The sequence below is a fragment of the Oncorhynchus tshawytscha genome, linkage group LG02, assembly GCF_018296145.1.
Source record: "Oncorhynchus tshawytscha isolate Ot180627B linkage group LG02, Otsh_v2.0, whole genome shotgun sequence".
Classification (NCBI taxonomy): Eukaryota; Metazoa; Chordata; class Actinopteri; order Salmoniformes; family Salmonidae; genus Oncorhynchus; species Oncorhynchus tshawytscha.
In genome coordinates, this window is record NC_056430.1 from 56,146,705 (window position 1) to 56,168,214 (window position 21,510).

Genomic DNA, 21,510 nt, shown 5'->3' on the forward strand with positions numbered 1-21,510 from the left:
CCCTGGCGCAACAATGAACTGGCCTTGCAGCTACTGTTGTTACTCTTTACCTGCACTTACCCACCAAGAGGAAGGGTTAACTCTGCTCCACTTTCTATGTCAAACTAGTAATTTTCACTAATAATGTCACAACCTATTTGGAGTGGTGCACTAATTCGGATTCATTAAGTATTTACCACAATAGCACTTTTTTGGTGAGTGGGTTGTATTCATTACTCTAAACTATGCCTCTCGTATACACACATATTTATTCACCTGCCTATAGGCATGAGTCTGTGTCTTTGTGGTTCAACCAGAAGCGTGTTATAGTGAGTCTATCCTATTATAATCTAAAGCTATGAATTGAATCATGACAAACAAGCAGGTCAGTCTACTTGGGCTTTGCGGTGGCCACTCTGGTTTGGAGTCCTCGGCAGAACGGTGTCACCGTAACCAAGTGGTCACAAATCGTTTTAGGTTCCACTGTGCAAGAGGGGTCCATGGCATTTCATGAACATCAAGGCAGACACACGGTGAAGAGAAATGTTTTTTCAACGTTCTGATTCATCAAGGTGGTCAAGCCTCTGACAGGCCTCTGCTGTCGCCTATAGTTCTTCATCATTCTCGTCACCACCAGAGAGAAGACAGGGAAGAAACCACCATTTACCTTCCTCTAGGCTGCTATACATATTTATTTAGTTTGTCATTTTATTGTTTTTGATGGAATTTTAGTGGTAGTTAAATAAAATGTATTTAGAATTTTACCATTGTTTTACTAGATCAGTGTATTCTCAAATTGAAAAAAGTTAGACTGCTGCTCCTCCGAGCTCCAGCAGCACTCCACCCCCTGTAATATTTCTCCGTAAACAAAATGTATTTTAAATATCCTCACCCACACCGACTCTCCAAAACTATGAACTTCAGCCTCTCATTTTTACCAATTTCAAATCCTCACATTCAATACCACTTTAGTCCAGACAATATACCTTTCAGGACATTAAGACGGTGTAACCAAATACAATTAGTAATTTATTGGTGCCTTGGTGCAAATGTAGGAAGCGCTACGCAAATTTCCGTTCATTTTAACTCTGCGGTCCCGAATTTCTGACATGATGTAAAATGCATCATTAGACCAAAAGTATTTGACAAATGTGTTTGACCATATGACATTGGCCTACATCTCGTCTTGCGCTGCGCAGAATATCAGATCTCAACAACGATTGGAGAAGGGTTTAACATCACTAGTACCATATCTTTATGATATACACTGAGTGTACTGGACATCAAGAACACCTTGGTAATATTGAGGTGCACCCCACGTTAGGTGGTGGACCGTTCTTGATACACACGGGAAACTGTTGAGCGTGAATAACCCAGCAGCGTTGCAGTTGTTGACGGGAACCTGTGCGACTGGCAACTACTACCATACCCCGTTCAAAGGCACTTAAATATTTTGTCTTGCCCATTTACCCTCTGAATGGCACACATACACAATCCATGTCTCAATTGTCTCAAGGCTTAACAATCATTCTTCAACCGGTCTCCTCACCTGCAGCTACACTGATTTGAAGTGAATTTAACAAGTGACATCAATAAGGGATCCTAGTTTTCACCTGGTCAGTCTGTCATGGAAAGAGCAAGTGTTCATAACGTTTTGTGCACTCGGTGTATATATCGTGACTGCAAAAGAAACAGGTTAGAATGTCTCACTGAAATACAGGACAAATCTAACTTTTTTTGTAATTAGATGTTTTAATTTGTTGATGAAATGTGGGACTTGATTGGTTGTGGGACAAAGGGCCAAAATGCAGGACTGTCTGGCACAATCCGGGACATGTGGTCACCCAACATGGGCGGAGTGAGTTAAGTGTCCATTCAGTCACTGCATGTTTGCATGCGTGCGTGGTATAATTAAATGTTTACAATTCATATGGATGCGTAGCGTGTGCGCGAGTGTGTATGTGCGTTCGATGTGTTTATACAGCAATGGTATTTCTGTGTCATGTTTACATAGTATAACCTTTAAAGTTGTTCAGTGCCTTCAGAAAGTATTGACTTATTCCACATTTTGTGTTACAGCCTGAATTCAAAATGGATTAAATATATTTTTGCATCCGTCTACACTCAATACCCCATAATGACAAAGTGAAAAGTGTTTTTAGACTTTTTTTTGCAAATACAGAAATATCTCATTTACATAAGTATTCACACCCCTGAGTCAATACTTTGTAGAAGCACCTTTGGTGGAATGTACAGTTGAAGTCTGAAGTTTACATAAACCTTAGCCAAATACATTTAAACTAAGTTTTTCACAATTCCTGACATTCAATTCTAGTAAAAATTCCCACAAACACACAAATAAACACACACAAAGACAAAGGATCATGTTCATAGCATTACATACATAGACACTTGAACCAAACCTTTGCAAAGTGTACATTAAAAGACCAGAGGTTGGTTGCTCCTAGATGCTAAAGCATTTATGCAGTTCTTCCACTTGTTCCAGTGAGTGGGTACTCCATGACCTTGTGTTTATCCACAGATGCCTATTACTCTGGGGCCATTAACCAGCCCTTGTTATGGGGTAGTATCCAAAATGGCACCCTATTCCCTATATAGTGCATTACTTTTGACCAAAGCTCTATGGGCCCTGGACTATATAGGGAATGGGCTGCCATTTGAGACGCAGCCTGGGATGAGGTCGCATTGTCTTTTTCCATATTTAAAAAATAAATAAACTGATGACACGCTGCATTAACATACAGTTGAAGTCGGAAGTTTACATACACCTTAGCCAAATACATTTAAACTCAGTTTTTCACAATTCCTGACATTTAATCCTAGTAAAAATGCCCTGTCCTAGGTCAGTTAGGATCACCACTTTATTTTAAGAATGTGAAATGTCAGAAAAATAGTAGAGAATGCTTTATTTCAGCTTTTATTTCCTTCATCACATTTCTTTCACCCAGTAGGTCAGAGGTTTACATACACTCAATTCGTATTTGATTGCATTGCCTTTACATTGTTTAACTTGGGTCAAACATTTCGGGTAGCCTTCCACAAGCTTCCCACACTAAGTTGTGTGAATTTAATTTTGGCCCATTCCTCCCAACAGAGCTGGTGTAACTAGGTCAGGTTTGTAGGCCTCCTTGCTTGCACTCACTTTTTCAGTTCTGCCCATAAAATTTCTATAGGATTGAGGTCAGGGCTTTGTGTTGGCCACTCCAATACCTTGACTTTGTTGTCCTTAAGCCATTTTGCCACAACTTTGGAAGTATACTTGGTCATTGTCCATTTGGAAGACCCATTTGCGACCAAGCTTTAACTTCCTGACTGATGTCTTGAGATGTTGCTTCAATATATCCACATAATTGTCCTACCTCATGATGCCATCTGTTTTGTGAAGTACACCAGTCCCACCTGCAGCAAAGCACTCCCACAACATGATGCTGCACCCCCGTGCTTCACGGTTGGGATGGTATTCTTTGGCTTGCAAGCCTCCCCCTTTTTCTCCAAACAGAACCATGGTCATTATGGCCAAACAGTTCTATTTCTGTTTCATCAGAGTGCAGTTGCAAACTGTAGTCTGGCATTTTTATGGTGGTTGTGTAACAGTGGCTTCCTCCTTGCTGAGCGGCCTTTCAGGTTATGTCGATATAGGACCCGTTTTACTGTGGATATAGATACTTTTGTACTTGTTTCCAACAGCATCTTCACAAGGTCCTTTGCTGCTTCCGGGGTTGATTTGCACTTTTCGCACCAAGGCTGTGTGGTCCCATGGTGTTTATACTTGTGTACTAATTGTTTGTACAGATGAACGTGGTACCTTTAGGCGTTTGGAAATTGCTCCCAAGGATGAACCAGACTTGTGGAGGTCTACAATTTTTTTCTGAGGTCTTGGCTGATTTCTTTTGATTTTCCCATGATGTCAAGCAAAGAGGCACTGAGTTTGAAGGTAGGCCTTGAAATACATCCACAGGTACACCTCCAATTGACTCAAATGATGTCAATTATCCAATCAGAAGCTTCTGAAGCCATGACATCATTTTCTGGAATTTTCCAAGCTGTTTAAAGGCACAGTCAACTTAGTGTATCTAAACTTCTGACCCACTGGAATTGTGATACAGTGCATTATAAGTGAAATAATCTGTCTGTAAACAATTGTTGGAAAAATTACTTGCGTCGTGCACAAAGTAGATGTCCTAACCGACTTGCCAAAACTGTAGTTTGTTAACAAGAAATTTGTAGAGTGGTTGAGAAACAAGTTTTAATGACTCCAACCTAAGTGGATGTAAACTTCCGACTTCAACTATAAATCTTCTCCCAAGTCTAAGGTTGTTTGCAGTCTGAAGCAGGTTCTCAGATTTACTTTCCAGCAGGACAAAGACCAGAATGCTCTTACACTCAAATTTTTATTATCATTTTCACAATTTCAGTGTTGCTTCCAGCTCCATAGAGTGAACACAGAAAAATTCCGTTATGTTTTTGACTTCCCTGCCTTTTTTTGCATGAACATACAGTACTCGTCAGCAGTTTGGACACCTAGGGTTTTTATTTATTTTTAATATTTTCTACATTGTAGAATACCAGTGAAGACATAAAAAAAAATTAAATAACACATGGAATCATGTAGTAACCGAAAAAATGTTAAACGATTAAAAATAAAATGTAGATTCAAAGTAGCCACACTTTGCCTTGATGACAGCTTTGCACACTCTTGGCATACTCTCAACCAGATTATTAAGGAATGCTTTTCCAACCGTCTTGAAGGAGTTCCCACATATGCTGAGCACCTGTTGGCTTCTTTTCCTCCACTCTCCGGTCCAACTCAACCCAAACCATCTCAATTTGGTTGAGGTTGAGTGATTGTGGAGGCCAGTTTCTGATGCAGCACTCCATCACTTTTCCTCTTGGTCAAATAGCCCTTACACAGCCTGGAGGTATGTTGGGTCATTGTCCTGTTGAAAAACAAATGATAGTCCCACTAAGCGCAAACCAGATGGGATGGTGTATCACTACGGAATGCTGTGGTAGCCATATTGGTTAAGTGTGCCTTGATTTCTAAATAATTCACTGACAGTGTCACTAGCAAAGCATCATCACACCCCACCTCCTCCATGCTTCATGGTAGGAACCACACATACGGAGTTCATCCGTTCACCTACTCTGCGTCTCAGAAAGTGAAACAATCTCAAATTTGGACTAATCAGACCAAAAGACACGTTGCTCATGTTTCTTGGCCCAAGCAAGCCTCTTCTTCTTATTGGTGTCCTTTAGTAGTGGTTTCTTTGCAGCAATTTGACCATGAAGGCCTGATTCATGCAGTTTCCTCTGAACAGTTGATGTTGAAATGTGTCTGTTACTTGAACTCTGAAGCATTTATTTGGGCTGCAATTTTTGAGGCTGGTAGCTCTAATGAACTTATCCTCTGCAGCAGAGTTATCTCTGGGTTGTCCATTTCTGTGGTGGGCCTCATGAGAGCCAGTTTTGTCATAGCGCTTGATGGTTTTTGCGACGGCATTTTAAGTAATTTTGAAGTACATTTTCCGTATTGACTGACCTTCATGTCTTAACCCTTGTGTGGTGTTCGTTTTTGTTATGCACCCAATGTTCGCGGGTCTGATGGACCCATAACATTATTGTTTTTAAAACAATACTGCCATAACAATTTACGTAATTAATTCTTAGATGACTTAAATCTATTACAAGCAATATAGACAGCATACATGGTTAATATTTGCCATTTACCTCTGCTAGATCACGTGTATCAATAAAAGTGCTATTTGTTTTTTAAAATTAAATGTATAATCCAGACATGGGTGGAATATAATTGAAACAAGGTTTTCATCACTATTGAAGTTTTATGTTTTGAGCTGAACAAATTGGGAGGACAAATTTTACATACAGTATTTTATGGAAATGATAAATGAGCCCCATTGAAAACAAATTAAGGCCAGACAGTATCTGTATACCAGACATATGAATGTGTCTCGTGTTGTGGATGAAAACATACCGTTCAAAAGTTTAGGGTCACTTAGAAAGTTCCTTGTTTTTGAAAGAAAAGCTAATTTTTGTCTATTAAAATAACATCAAATTGGTCAGAAATACAGTGTAGACATTGTTAATGTTGTAAATTACTATTGTAGCTGGAAACGGTTGATTTTTAATGGAATATCTACATCTATCTACATAGGCCCATTATCAGCAACCATCATTCCTGTGTTCAAATGGCACATTGTGTTAGCTAATCCAAGTTTATAATTTTAAATGCTAATTGATCATTAGAAAACCCTTTTGCAATTGTGTTAGCACAGCTGAAACTGTTGTTCTGATTAAAGAAGCAATAAAACTGACCTTCTTTAGACTAGTTGAATATTTGGAGCATCAGCATTTGTGGGTTCGATTACAGGCTCAAAATGGCCAGAAACAAAGTACTTCCTTCTGAAACTTGTCAGTCTATTAATGTTCTGAGAAATTAAGGCTATTCCATGTGAGAAATTGCCAAGAAACTGAAGATATCATACAACACTGTGTACTACTCCCTTCACAGAACAGCGCAAACGGGCCCTAACCAGAATAGAAGGAGTGGGAGGCCCCAGTGCACAACTTAGCAAGGAGACAAGTACATTAGAGTGTCTAGTTTGAGAAACAGAAGCCTCACAAGGTCTCAACTGGCAGCTTCATTAAATAGTACCCGCAAAACACCCGTCTCAATGTCACCAGTGAAGAGGCGACTCCGGGATGCTGTATGCCTCTGTATGCCTATGTAGATATTCCATAGAAAATCAGCCGTTTCCAGCTACAATGGTCATTTACAACATTAACAATGTCTACGCTGTATTTCTGATCAATTTGATGTTATTTTCAAAAACAAGGACATTTCTAAGTGACCGCAAACTTATTAACAGGACTGTCAAACGGAGGAAAGGATTGGAGGCTAATTTTCCATTGAATCAAATACTATATCTGACTGCAGTACATACAGATCTATTATGTTGATTATATCCTTTAAGACCTTGGATATCTACACGTCTTAACCACCACTGGGTTTTTCCCAGTGATAGGGGCAATTGTCAAAATTCCATGGCCAAGTCAACTGAAATCAATTCTATATTTGGTTTGATGTTGCATGAAGGTGATTTGGCCATTTAAAAATTGTTTTACAATTGCCCCTATCACTTCCATTGATTGTTAGCTACCGGTGACTAAAGTTAGCTGAAGTTTGTGCCTGTTTAAAGAAAACTACTTTTTTGTTTGAGGAACCATCGAACATCAAGTTGTAAAATCCTGAACTTCCCCTTTAAAAAAAAAAGAATACACATCATTGTTTGTGTAGTAAGTGGGTATCAAATTGTATTAAAAAAAAGACTATGCTAAACACATTGCTGCTTATTATGAACAGACTAGTGTTGTGCTGAATGCTGTAGGTATTTGTCACACATTTACTCCTTTGATATATCTGATGTCAACACGTATGGGAACTACAAACCTTTAAAAGAAACAACAGATACCATCTGCTTTTCAGTCTCATCTCTGCTTGCTAACTCCTCACTGCTCGCTGCATGTCATTTGTGATTGTTCTACCTCTCAAAAGAACCCTTCCTAGAGAAATCCAACAGAATGCATGCACACACACGCAAGCCGACTCTAATTTCAACACTCAGGTTTGATTTAGTTCCTAAAGCAGTCAAAGTGTCAACAGTAGCATCGCTTTCTCTTTCCATCTCACTAAACAGAATGGCTGAACAGTATGTCATTAAAACATACCCCCTTCCTCTTACTCCCACTCCTCCCATCCCTACTCTCCTATTTTTGTTTTCCCAGCCACCCACTGTCTGTTCAGACAATTCCATTTCTCAAGGAGTTTCAATTTTATTGGGAGCCAGATGTGTTATTTCTTCTTTAAATGCGGGTGAATTATGTGTATTTTCTGGCTGCAGGGGTTTGAGTAGCGTACTGTTGGTTAAATGTGCAACTGTATCGGTGCACCCAAAAGTCCAGCCTTTACTATAGACTGGTGGACCATAGGCACATGCAGAGCTTAATGGGAAGGTTGGTTTAACTAGAACTAGACTGTAGACAGACAGGCAGACCAAAAAAACCCAGGCCAGCAGCAAATCAATGTCTTTAACCCGTTCTTGACATTTTTCTCCATCAGCTCTCCTTGATGCGGGTGCTAAAGAACTAACTCATGTAATCTGTTTGTCCTTTTTTGGGTGCTCAATTTTGTCCCACTGGTCTACCTTCATGTTTCAGAAGAAATGCATATTCCTACTCTTATTACCTGTAAGTAGCATTAAGGAAAGACCCTTTCCCAATTTTGATATTTATCTTTTTTATTATCATTGTTTCTCTTGTTCTTATATTACTAAACCACTGAGTCTATTTTAATTCCCCCTCTTAGCCCTATAGACATACACTTGTTCAGTTACTGTTTATGGAACAAAATTGAATACAACAGACTCTACAACTAGAGTTAGTGTTAATGTTTAGATCCTAGGGCCTTTTTCATGGCCAGTTCTTCAATACTATGTTTTTTTCTCAATCAGAAATGCCATGGTGGACAAAGCATCTCAGCACCTACAAAAAGAACATCTTCAGCCATGTATAATGTTTTGTAACTTGTCCTTTGTAGGCATTTTTGTGATGGGGAGTCAATAACAAGCTGTGCGTGTATATTATACCAAGCATCAGCCCAGGACATCAGCCCATGGTCAAATAGTGTTTCTATGGAGACCTTTCATTTTTTGCTTCATGCTGCAAAGAGATTGCACATCTTGTTTGCCATTATTATTACTGCTGCTAGTTGAAAATAGTTTCCCAATTTCTCAAGGTTTTATGTAGTTTATATCTGCATGGTGCAAAGACCACTTTCCTGTCTTTAGCGAAAATGCTTAACTGCAGTAGACATATCAATGTTCAGTTCCTAACATAGCAAAACAGTAATCATGAAAACTTAACTGCCAGAAATCTTTAACCCTCAAAGAAATGACTACTTTACGCTTAATATATGGAATTAAATTGATGGCTATTACAATGCAGGCTACATTTCAAAACGTATGAATTGTTTAATTTGCTTATTGCCGAGTGTGCAGAAGCCTGGATCTGGGATGTTTCAGGCATTTAAAGGGTTTTGGAAAACACAGTTCTGCAGCTGTATCTATTTTTTCCTTGAAGCTCTTGAAATGTTGATGCATTGATGCATCCATTCCCAGCAGCCATTGCCTGGAGCCTGGAGCAGCCGTTACTCTTGAGCAGCAGTCTTGCAGGTTGAGTAGAAGGCCCACAGGCTATTAAAGGCCACAACATTGAGACACTCTTCTCGGACATGTAGTTGAATCAACATTTTCCTATTCACATGATTAATATTGTTCACAATATCAATGCATTCAAACCTTTCTCTAATTTGAGCCTTCTCTTTGGGGTCCTTACAATAGTGTTTCACAGAATAAAATATACTAGCCTCAATCTTTGCACGACTCTTAATTTTGTAAGCAAGTCTTTGCTTGAAAAACAACCCTAAAAACGATTCTGAGGTTTCAGTCTTACTTTCCAATGCCATGAGAAGTTACAAAACAAGAAACCTGATTACTTAATTCACACATTAACTCTTTCCAAAAGGCATTCCTTCAGACCTCTATTTATCCCTTTCGTGTGTGTGTGTGTGTGTGTGTGCGCGCAAGTGACTGAGTGAGTTGCATGTTAACCATGCTGTGAAGACCCATCCGCGTCACCCATCCTGCTAAAGCGCATGCTGACTTACTCACCTCACCCACACGGCTGGCCACTTACTCACTGTCTCTCAAAGGAGTTTTGTAATGAACATTTGCAAAACTGAGCTGGATATGTTTCTCGGTGAGCATACTTCATGTCCTGCACATGCATTATAAGACGAATGTAATATAACTGCTTTCCTGTGTTCGAATTGACTATTAGAGTTTTACATTATAATTTGTATGATGTGACGGATGTCAGAAGCAGATGAGATCTGATATTCTTGTATGACCAATGATATAACACATTTGTAATTTATTTTGTTTTATAAGGATTTTGTTTAGCCCAATGACTAGTCTTCCAAGAGTCCTTAAGAAATGTAAACAAAAAACAACAGCAAAAAACACATACAGAAATTAGAAAAACAACAAAAGCAAAGTAAAAGCATAAAAACACAAAGAACCACATTCCTATTGTCTGTACATATTACGCCTTCCCCTCCCCCACCCACATACATAATGTGCACATATGAATTTAAGTACAACATACAGTAACATATTGAGAGCTTGCGACTACAATAAGCTCCTAGAACCACTGTAGTCGCTCAAGACATTTTATGAATTAGTCTCTTAAGACAACTATTTGGCACGTTTTTTTTGGAACCGTTTTGGCAAGGAGTTCCAGGACTCCACTGCCCTGAAACTAAACTAGCTATTTTGCCCATCTCTAATTTGAGTTTTGATGGGTTGCATGTTTCATCACAATATTGTTTTGAATGTTAGTTTTGGACTGATTTCAGACTGAGCATTGTACTCAATGCATCGTCAATGAGCGCTGATGAAGATTTCATCACAAGTGCATTACAGTGGCTTGGAAATACAATGGCATTCAAAAGGAGGCTAACAGTTAGTAGGAAAAGCTTTTGTCATAATTTTGATGTCACCAGATTGACTTTAGATGCAGTATAACGCTAGCTAGCTAAGATTGAGGGGAGGCCATCGGATTTTAGCTAGCTAATGTTAGCATAGCTAGCTATTTTTTGGCGAACTTTGCTAGCTAATAACAACATTGTCATCTGTCTAAAGTAAATTTGACGACATGATAATGCTGGCAAAGTTGTTTCCTACTAAATATTTGACTACTTTAGCAATGCAATCGTATTTCCAGGCAATTTAATTTAGACTAAACAGTAGTTAGCCTCTGTCCAGAATGACTGGGCTTATCACCACTTTAGGGCACCGCCGATAGAGGGCGGCTTGAGAACGTTCATAACAATGGCAAGAGAACGTTCATAACAATGACATGACGCAAGTGAAGGAGGTGCAACCTATAAATAGCAAAGCCAGTACCATAAAGCACAATATGATATGCAGGCCATCCTCAGTGGGGTAACCTTACTTTTAATGAAGTGTTGGTTTGACATTAATTAAATATGGATTATATTTACTCCATTGCCACTTACCAATATGCAAGGAATTTGTCATTTAAATTCGTCTATTGTAGGAATATCCAATAGGCTGAACAATTGAGAGAACTCTTGTAATTAGGAGATATCGCTGACCTTTCGATGGCAGGAAGGGAAGTGAGAGGAATCTGAGCACTGACTTGTTATGATAAAAGACAGATAGACATGATAGGGAGGCCTCCTGGTCTCTTAAGCTATACATCATTACATTATCGAAGGTTCTTTATATGATGGAAGCCTAGATTTGGGAATGGGAGTTTGTGTAATTAAATGCACATAACTTGTTTTAAGAAGTGCTGGGCCGAAGACAACTTACAGATGAATTAGGGTCCGCACACATGACAGGTTGCCATTGTACATAAATAATAATTAGTTCTGAATTGACATACCTGTATAAAATAAGGTAAATAATAACTCCACTACATACATTTTATTGAGCTAGTTCAATATTTAAAGATTGGATGCTCGCCTAATAAAATGTGGTTGAGCAATCATGTTTAGAGACAACAGAAGGCCATATAGACAGTGTAGAGAGGGAGAGAAGTCAGACCCATAGCAAAGAGGACAAAATGGTGTGCTGCACACTAGAGAACTGTCACGCCCTGACCTTAGAGATCCCTGTTTATTCTCTATATTTTGGTTATGTCAGGGTGTGATTAGGGTGGGTACTCTAGTTTTTGTATATGGTTCCCAATTAGAGTCAACTGTCTATCGTTGTCTCTGATTGGGGATCATACTTAGGCAACCCTTTTTCCCACCTTCAGTTGTGGGATCTTATCTTTGTTTGGTTGCATGTATTTTGCACGACAAAGCTTTTCGTTCGTTGTATTGTTTTTGTTTTTTGCTGGTTCACATTTTAATAAAATATGATGAACCCAAATCACGCTGCGCCTTGGTCTAACCTTAACGACGAACGTTACAGAATATCCCACCACCAACGGACGAAGCAGCGTGGTCAGGAGGACTGGACCTGGGAGGAAATCCTGGAGGGAGCAGGACGCTGGACAAGTGCCGGGGAGTATTGCCGTCCGAAGGAGCAGATGGAGCCAGTGAAATTAACAAAGCAAGCACAAGGCAGCCCCCCCAAAGAAATTGGGGGGCACACGGGGAGATTGGCAGAGTCAAGGTTCTGACCTGAGCCAACTCCCCATGCTTACCGTGGGGAGCGAGTGACCAGTCAAGCACCGTGTTATCCGGTTCTGCGCACCATGCCTTCAGTGCGCATCCACAGCCCGGTGTGCTCTGTGCAAGCTCCCCGCAGTTGCCGTGCTAGAGTGGGCATTCAGCCAGGACTGATTGTGCCGGCTCAGCGCTCCTGGCCTCCGGTGCGTCTCTTCGGTCCATGATATCCTGCGCCAGCTCTACACATGGTATCCCCAGTTCGCCAGCACAACCCAGTGCAGCCTGTGCCAGCTCCCCGCACTTGCCGTGCTGCAGGGGGTATTCAGCCAGGACGCGTTGTGCCAGCTCTACGCTCCAGACCTCCAGTGCGCCTCCACGGCCCAGCATATCCTGCGACGGCTCTATGCACTATGCCTCCAGTGCGCCTTCATAGCCCAGTGCGTCCCGTGCCAGCTCTCCACACTCACTGAGCTAAAGTGGGTATCCAGCCAGGATGTGTTGTGGCAGCTCCCCGCACCAGGCTTCCAGTATGTCTCCTCAGTCCGGTGAGACCTGTTCCGGCTCCACGTACGAAGCCTCCAGTGATGATTCATGGCCCGAAGCCTCCAGTGATGATCCCTGGCACAAAGCCAGTGATAATCCATGGCCCGGAGCCTGCATTGACGATCCATGGCAAGGAGCCTGCGGCGACGGTCCCCGGTCCGGAGCCTCCGGTCGACGGTCCCCGGTCCGGAGTCTCCGGGCGACGGTCCCCGGTCCGGAGCCTCCGGGCGACGGTCCCTGGTCCGGATCCACAGAAGTGGAGGGATCAGCATAGGGAGCGGGGGCTACGTCACGAACCGGAGCTGCCACCAAGAGTAGATACCCACCCGGGCCCTCCCCTATAGGTTCAGGTTTGCGGCTGGAGTCCGCACCTTTGGGGGGGTACTGTCACGCCCTGACCTTAGAGTTCCCTGTTTATTCTCTATATTTTGGTTAGGTCAGGGTGTGATTAGGGTGGGTACTCTAGTTTTTGTATATCTATGTTTTCTTTTTATTTGTTGGCCTAGTATGGTTCCCAATTAGAGGCAGCTGTCTATCGTTGTCTCTGATTGGGGATCATACTTAGGCAGCCCTTTTTCCCACCTTCTGTTGTGGGATTTTGTCTTTGTTTGTTTGCATGTATTTTGCACGACGAAGCTTTTCGTTCGTTGTATTGTTTTTTTTTTGCTGGTTCACATTTTAATAAAATATGATGAACCCAAATCATGCTGTGCGCCTTGGTCTACCCTTAACGACGAACGTTACAAGAACAGGGCATACTGTGTTAAAGATGATATGTGGCTTTCTCTCTTTCTCTCCCTCACTACATCACACCTTCTTTTCCCTTTCTAGTTCACTCCCAATATCTCCCTCTATCTGTCAGCCTGTTAGAGTATATTTCTTCTTTCTGCCTCCATCATTCACTCCTTTTCGTTAATACTAGAGCCCCATGTCCTCATCTCTGCGACTCTTCTTTTTTTCTTCCACACCACTACCATTCCTCCTATGCCCACTTTCAAAGTAAGAATAGCACTATAGCCACCAATCAATGCTTGAAATTTGAAGCACAGCTGTACAAGTACATTGTAAATTGGAGGAAAGGTCTGCCTGAAATAATGATAGCAAAATGATTACAGAAAAAAAATTCAGAGGGCTCTTTCCGTGACAGCAAAGTAAAAACACATCACATGTCCACCACTAACTCACACACCCACTTTCTTCACACACATACAAACACAGACACACAAACATGCTCGCTCGCTCGCACACACAAACAGACAGCAATATCAGAAACAGCTCCTTATTGCCACAATTTTAAGACCTGGAAACGTAATTGGAAAAAAGTGGAGGTGCCTACAGATCTGACCCTTCTGTTATTGCTTCTTGACTGAGGTTTCGCCGATGCAGCATTTGCCTCTGTCCTCAACCCCAGCTGCCTCTGTCCTCAACCCCAGAAGCAAAGGACTGCATTTGTTTGCAAATGGAGACCGTGTACTGACTACCACACCTCCATATTCCACAAGGCCTGCCCTCTTTTTAAAGACAGCTCATAAATTACAGCATTTCCTTAACTAATTCTGTTGAATATGTTTACCTACAAGAGCTAAAGCATCAACTTTAGTCCTTCCAACTGATTTTCAAGGAATATTTTTTGGCGCAACGCTACAGTATAGTCATCAACAGGCCTTACACAGACCTACACCTTTACAATAACGGAAGCTTTGACTAAGTGTTCAACTTCTGAAGCCTACTGCAGTTATTAGTCAGTCTGAAATTCTAGAGTGAGGTCGTTATAGAGGTTACATTCTGTAGTCTCAAACTGTTCTTTGAAATAGGCTGACTTACAGTGAAGTATTTGTTAGAATACCATTCAAGCTCAAGTAAAATGGTAAGCTACTGTTGCTTTCTACGCATTCAGAACTGTCAAATTAAGTTCCTGATTTGCTTTGTTCCACATGGCAAACTTCTGACTTTGAAATCCACATGTTTCTTTAGAATATCATTGAGACATCCAAAAAATAAATCTACCATCAGTCACTATGCCTACTAGGTTTTTATTCCCCAATCACAGTCCAGAAATAGTTATTTCACCACATGGAATAAATCACTGCAGATTATTGAACAGAAAACATTCTCTTTTGCCTGAAAGGCACCAAATTAGCCCAAATTTAGTTACAAAATACTAGATACTGAACAATGTGTAACATGGCCACTCTTCACTTTTTAATTCTTTACCTTTTATGGTGTAGTACAAGTCTGTTGTATGATGTGTGATGTGTGTACAACTGCACCATTGTCTCTGAGTGACACTGTTTGTTTTGGGTGGCGGCTGAAGGAAACTGGCAAAAAAACAGAAGGAGACAGCCAGCAGCAGCAGCACCCAGAGGGAGATGGGATTGGTGAGCACGGCTGATAAGAGTACCACCAAAGTCAGCACTCTGCACAAGGACGACCCCTTCTCCACAAGCAGCCAGGACATCAACGGTTTCAGTGAGTCAAATAGGACCTATTACCAAGATTGCAAAATTCCCAAAACATTCCCAAAGTTCCCCAGACGTTTTTCAGAAATCCCAGTTCTGGGTATCCTGGGAATTTTGCAACCCTTCCTACTAGTCTGTACCAATTCCTGTCAGTCCTAGCTTGTTTTTCTCTCCTCTCACTTCCCTGTGTTCGACTTAATCTCTTGATACCCCCTGTTACACTCCTATTTCTCTAATTTAACAAAATGCTGTTTCCTTTATCTGGAGTTTAATTCTCACATAATCTCACAATTTGTGAGCTGTTCTGTTTTCTTTCATTGTTATTTCCTATAAAGGAGAAGTTTACCAAAAATCCAGAAACTTCCAAGTGAATTCCATACATTGAAAGTAGTTCAGTGGAGTTTTTCTCCTCTCCCCCTCTCTCACTGTAGAGCTGTACTGAAACAGCTACAAAAACAGGTCACGTGACTGGCATTGCTGGATCCAGGCATCGCTCTGATCCGTTGCCAGTGAATTCATGAATCAGAAATTTGTTTTTTATTGAAAGCGTGCAGCTGTATTACAGATTCAAGTTTGGAATTTTAAAAAACAGTGAATAAGGGCATAAACTGCCGTTTCTACGTAGCAGGGATTTCCCCGAGAGCGCTGCTGCTGTGGCTGTCGGTTACATAAAATAATGAGCTAAAATAATCGGAAATGTTTTATGTAGAAAAGTACGCATTTCTTGACTTAAGGGTCGGACCCCATTTTTCCATTTTCACCTAAAATGACATACCCAAATCTAACTGCCTGTAGCTCAGGACCTGAAGTCAGTATATGCATATTCTTGATACCCTTTGAAAGCAAACACTTTGCAGTTTGTGAAATGAATGTAGGAGAATATAACACATTAAATCTGGTAAAAGAAAATACAAAAAAAATGGCGTTTTCAAAAAATGTTTTGAAATGCAAGAGAAAGGCCATAAAATGACATAGGAGTTTAGGCGCCACCAGATGGCAGCAACATTTGTGTGCAAAGTTTTAGACAGATCCAGTGAAGCATTACATTACTGCACAACATTTTGAATCAATTCTTCCCAAATGTTCCGAATTGGTCAATTTATACATTTTCAGGTACATAACTATAGAGAACATACAAACATGATATGGTAATAAAACATTTAAGTTTACAAACTCCTAGGAAGGTCATACATGATGGATAATTAGCTTTCCTACAGAAAAGATACAACTTCACAGATCTAGATGGCGGGGTGGGGCAAGAAACAGCAGGGGTTCAAACTGTAGAACCCAGTTCTTACATTTGAATATAACAATGGATTTTATCAAACAAGTGAGGCCTGAAACCAGCAATGGCAGGAGTCACGTGACCCATTTTTTGCAGCTGTTTCAGTGCAGCACTACAGGGAGAGCGAGGGGTAGAGGGTAAACTCCAATGAACTAGTTTCAATGTATCACTTGAGAGTTTCTGGATTTTGGGTAAACTTCTCCTTTAAAGTCTCCTTTGTGTGCTTATTTGGTCCCCACATGATGATTAGCTAGGCAGCTGTTGGTAGCCTTCTGTCATTCTCACTGCCATTGCACAATACTGGTCGAACATATTCATGTACAGTGCCACATATGGAGCAATATTTCAGCCAATAACCATAGTGCGCTTACAAATAACAATATCTGAAAATACAACATTAAGGGCGGGATTGCAAGCACTTCAATTCAGTGTAATATGAATCCACCAACATATTATAGCACTGTATACAAGGTTCTTAGGCACCCATCTAGTAAGAGCCGTAAAGACCATGAGTGGATACCAATTGCTCTTTTCCAAAATGATTCCATCTTATTCCAAATCAAGTTACTGTAGCATCTCCACTGAATATACTTTTCAGTAAGACACTTCAGAGAAAGGCGAGTGGCATTTTGGCCTTTTTTTCTGAGCTGTAAGTGGGGTCCAGCCTGCTGTGTGGCAGCAGTAATTAGGAAGGCCCTCTCAGAAGCTTTTTCTGGGGGAAATGTCACACTTTTTTGAAAGTTCGGGTCAGCTGGAGAACAAAAGTCTCAACTAATATGTACAGTAATTGCCTTCACTACACTGTCCATACTTCAGCTCTGCATCTAACCCAACTAAGAAAATTCCTTAATAGCGATTCAAACTTTAGAAGAAAAGGAGAATGTGCCATGCACGTTATCTAGGTGTCGATTCTGTGAGAAAACAAGTCTGTATTTTTGTGTGGAAATTATCCAAACATTATGTAGAAATGATGTTAAAAATAATAATAATCTACATTTATCACTCTGACTCCTAATATTATGTGAATAAATGCAACAGCCCTGTACGTCACCTCTCAGTATGACTATATTGAACATGTGTCTAACTTGCACTGTTATGCAATTATTATAAAACTAGATACAACCAGCTAATCTTGGCCACCGATGTTCTAGCATTAATTTGAGGCAAGCAGATCAGAGTTGTCAAGGTGGTACCCAAGCATGTGTAGTATATAACAACTGCCAATAGACCTACTCAATTATTAACGTGTAGTCAATCAAAGAATTACTCTGTAAATCGAGGAATGCATTTATTTCAATTCGACTAATATAATTGATGAGTCATGAAAGAATTAACACTCAATTACTGTGTACATGAAATACATGATACATTACAGATTAACTCTGAGTAAAGGACTATCAACAATAGACTTAATAGTTAACGTGGTTACATGCGTCTTCAGTTCAGAATTTTTAGATTTTTTTGTATTTTACCTCCTTTTCCCAATTTCATGATATCCAATTACAATCTTATCTCATCGCTGCAACTCCCCAATGGACTCGGGAAAGGCGAAGGTCGAGTAATGCATCCTCCGAAACATGCGCTTCTTAACACCCGCCTGCTTAACCCAGAAGCCAGGTGCACCAATGTGTCGAAGGAAACACCGTTCAACCAACGACTGAAGTCAGCCTAAAGGCGCCCAGCCCGCTACAAGGAGTCGCTGAGCGCCACACCCTCCCCTTACCCGGACGACACTGGAACAATTGTGCACCGCCCTATGGGACTCCCAGTCTCGGCCGGTTGTCACACAGCCTGGGATCAAACCCGGGTCTGTAGTGATACTTGCTGCTTTAGACTGCTGCGACACTCGGGAGGCCCACAAATTCACTGTCCTTTTAACCAAATTCAAGCAGAAACTCACACCGAACCCGAATGAACTTTTCTTTGCACTTTGCTAGTATAAACAATAGGCAGGAAAACATTTTAATCTAATCAACTCAATTTAAATGATAGGAGCTGTGTCGCACCCTCAATGATCTATCCACCGTCCGATGAACAAAATAAGTTTCCCTGTAACAATAAATGCATACCACTTACAGTACAATAAAACACATCAAAATTCATAGTTCTTTATGACCTCTTGAAACATTCGAAACATAACAATTTAATTCACACAGTAACATTAATTTCCACAATAAAAGTTTTCATCAGACTTCACACCACCAACGTTGTCTGTGCTCCCAGGGTTCTGTGGTAACCACCCCCCTCCCACCCCCCCACCCCCAGAGAAAACCACAAATAAGATGTGTTTGACCCCTGTGATAGCCCACAAATGATCAGCCTTCCAAACAATGTCATAAATAGTGAATGAGTCATCACGCTGGGCTTCAGTGCCTGCAAGTTGCTAGTCGCGAGTATCACCTTCACCACAAGTCCATCATTACCTGTATTGTAATATTTTGGTCATCATGCTCCCAAATTCATATTTTGTTTTCTGCTATAATTTTTGGTAAATTCTATAATTTTCCATCTAGTTTAGTCAAATCAATGACAAACAGTCTCTGGAGACGTGACCAAAATAAATCCCTGCTCCATCACATACATCTATGTATGCAAAGCCTCCAACACATAATGTTCTCCCTCTCATATCAGTATTCTTCCTGTACAACACCCTGTTCATTATTCCTCCCTATAATTATTTCTTTATTAATGTGGCCATCAGAATAGGACAGTTCCGTGGGTGTTGGGCACAGGTTATGCCTAATGAGAAATGCCAACTCCATGCCAAGCATGGAGATCTAATATTTACACGGACACGGTGAAATAACCTTTTCTGTTATTGCATTCTTGTGAAACATTGCTGCGAAAGCACTTTTCACACGCAGGCAGTAGAATAAAGTTGGCTATATTAGCATACAGTATGAATAAGGGTTAGGGTTTATATTTGAGCAGAGGAGATACTCAGTTGTGCATTAAAATGTAAAGTACTACGTAGCCGTATCTGCAATACCTTGTGGTTCACCTGAGCACATGCTCAGAGTGAGATCAAGCTAGCCTGTGGGAAAATGGTCTGCATAGCAGTATGTAATATCACATGTTGATTACTGTAGAAACTCCATGTGTCAGAATCCCATGGGCATTGTTCAACGTTTCATGTAGGATAGGGCTGGTAGTGTGAGTTGTTGAAAGGGAGAATTAATGTCTTTTACCGTTTGGTGGTATAACGTGCACCCATCCAGGTCTGTTCACCTGTGGTACATTTTCTCTGTCTTACTGTAGTGGTGATAGTGGGCTAATGTTCTTTAGACCCGCCTTATTTTAGTTTGATTACAGACCCATCTTGTTTTTGTGTAGAGATGGTGTCTGGATATTGCATCCCGTTTGCTGTGCTGTTGTCTTCAAAGTCTTTAATATCTCCCCCTTGTATTTCTCCCCTCAGCATCCCCCTCTCCCTGCTCCTTCTCTCTGCAAGGCAAAACGCTGCAAAGCAAATCCCTCTTGAATTCCTACTACTCAGGTACAGCCATGCAACTCTGAAGAAGTCTGCTTTGTAGTGAATCTACATAAGGCAATGCCATATTGCTCTTTCAGGTCTCTTCAAAGTAGAACATGTTGAGAAATCAATCTGAAGACGGGATACATTTTATTTGGTGGAAATTGTTTGACACTTGGAGAATTCATTTTCACAGGTTGGCATTTGTCATGAATCTTGCCCTGGAGGCAGCTCTTCATAGTGGTCACTAACTGGCACAGCCACAAAGTCAATCAAATCTGATTTTTAAACCTAACCTTAACCACACTGCTAACCCTAACCTTAATTTAAGACTAAAAAGCTTTTTTTTTCATACATTTTTACGACATAGCAAATTTTGACTTTGCAGGTGGCCCATCTAGTGGAAATCACTCAGTTCTGCCTCCCAGGGTGAGATTCATGTCAAATAAACTTCAACGTGCTCCATATTCACTGTCTTCTTTCCCTGTGTCATTCACCTCTGTAGTGTCGAAGGAGCCAGTCCCTGCAACAGCATCCATTGGTAAGTATCTCCTCTCCATCTATTCTTGCTTCTCCTTCCATTATCTTGCTTTTACTTATCTTGTTGTTTAGATATCTGGTAATGGATTTAACATACACAAATACAATCCAAACATGGTGTTCACGTATGTCAAATTGAAGACCATTCACTGAGCTAATAAATCAAACCAAACAGCACGTTAGCAGGATTCTACAAAGTTACAGTAACGTACTATCACTACTTATTCAACACAGACAGCACTCTCCCAGTGTCAGGCCATGGCCATGCTGCTGACCCAGGGCAGGCTGTGAAAGGTCTAATGGATGTCTGCTGTGTCATGGATGGCACTGCCTATAATTACAGTACATGCACTGGAGTGTAATGAGAATCACATATAGTGTGTTGCAACCGGTTGAATATTAATGCTTACATGTGGGAAAGCTTTGAGAGCAACAGCACAGATAATATCTTGCCCCTTCAGTTTACGCACAGCCAGATTGAAATGCCAAATCTTCTCGAAGCAGATTGACCACCTCTTTGACAAGTAGGTTTACTGCGAACTAAAATATGTCAAGTGTTTTGGTAGAGTTAGCTCCACTCTCAACTGTTTCTCCTCATCAAATCAAATGGCACCATTTCATTGGTTTATGTGCTCCATTTCTAGTAGGTGGTTCACAGATTTCCCACCCGCCATTGGTCAGCAACTGTAAACACACTCTTTGATCTTGAGGCTGTCTGTAAAATAGACTTTCCTCTGACCTATGGATTTCCAAAGGGATGGGTTGGAACTCAGCTGTGTCCTGAAGATGTTTTACTCTGAGCCCACATTCTCACAACCTCGTTTTTTACACATTCAGCATTGTTACTCCTGCTTTAAAAGTAGCCGTCTGAGCCCCTCATTCTCACAATCTCATATATTCTAAATGGTATCCCCTAAAACTCCTAGAGGGT

The 21,510-nt window shown here is 40.8% G+C and overlaps 1 protein-coding gene across 7 annotated transcripts in view; it reads left to right on the forward strand.

The window, feature by feature from the left end:
- Positions 1 to 21,510, forward strand: part of ptprt (protein tyrosine phosphatase receptor type T) — a 415,965-nt gene that overhangs the window by 331,545 nt on the left and 62,910 nt on the right. For 4 of the 7 annotated variants that reach the window (XM_042301053.1, XM_042301069.1, XM_042301076.1 and 1 more), the window contains 3 exons: positions 15,138 to 15,292; positions 19,986 to 20,063; positions 20,545 to 20,580. In XM_042301053.1, the coding sequence (XP_042156987.1) occupies positions 15,138 to 15,292; positions 19,986 to 20,063; positions 20,545 to 20,580 (269 nt within the window). Of the gene's footprint in view, positions 1 to 8,235; positions 8,266 to 15,137; positions 15,293 to 19,985; positions 20,064 to 20,544; positions 20,581 to 21,510 lie in introns of all 7 variants that reach the window. The other 3 variants (XM_042301062.1, XM_042301080.1, XM_042301087.1) reach the window with 2 other exon arrangements.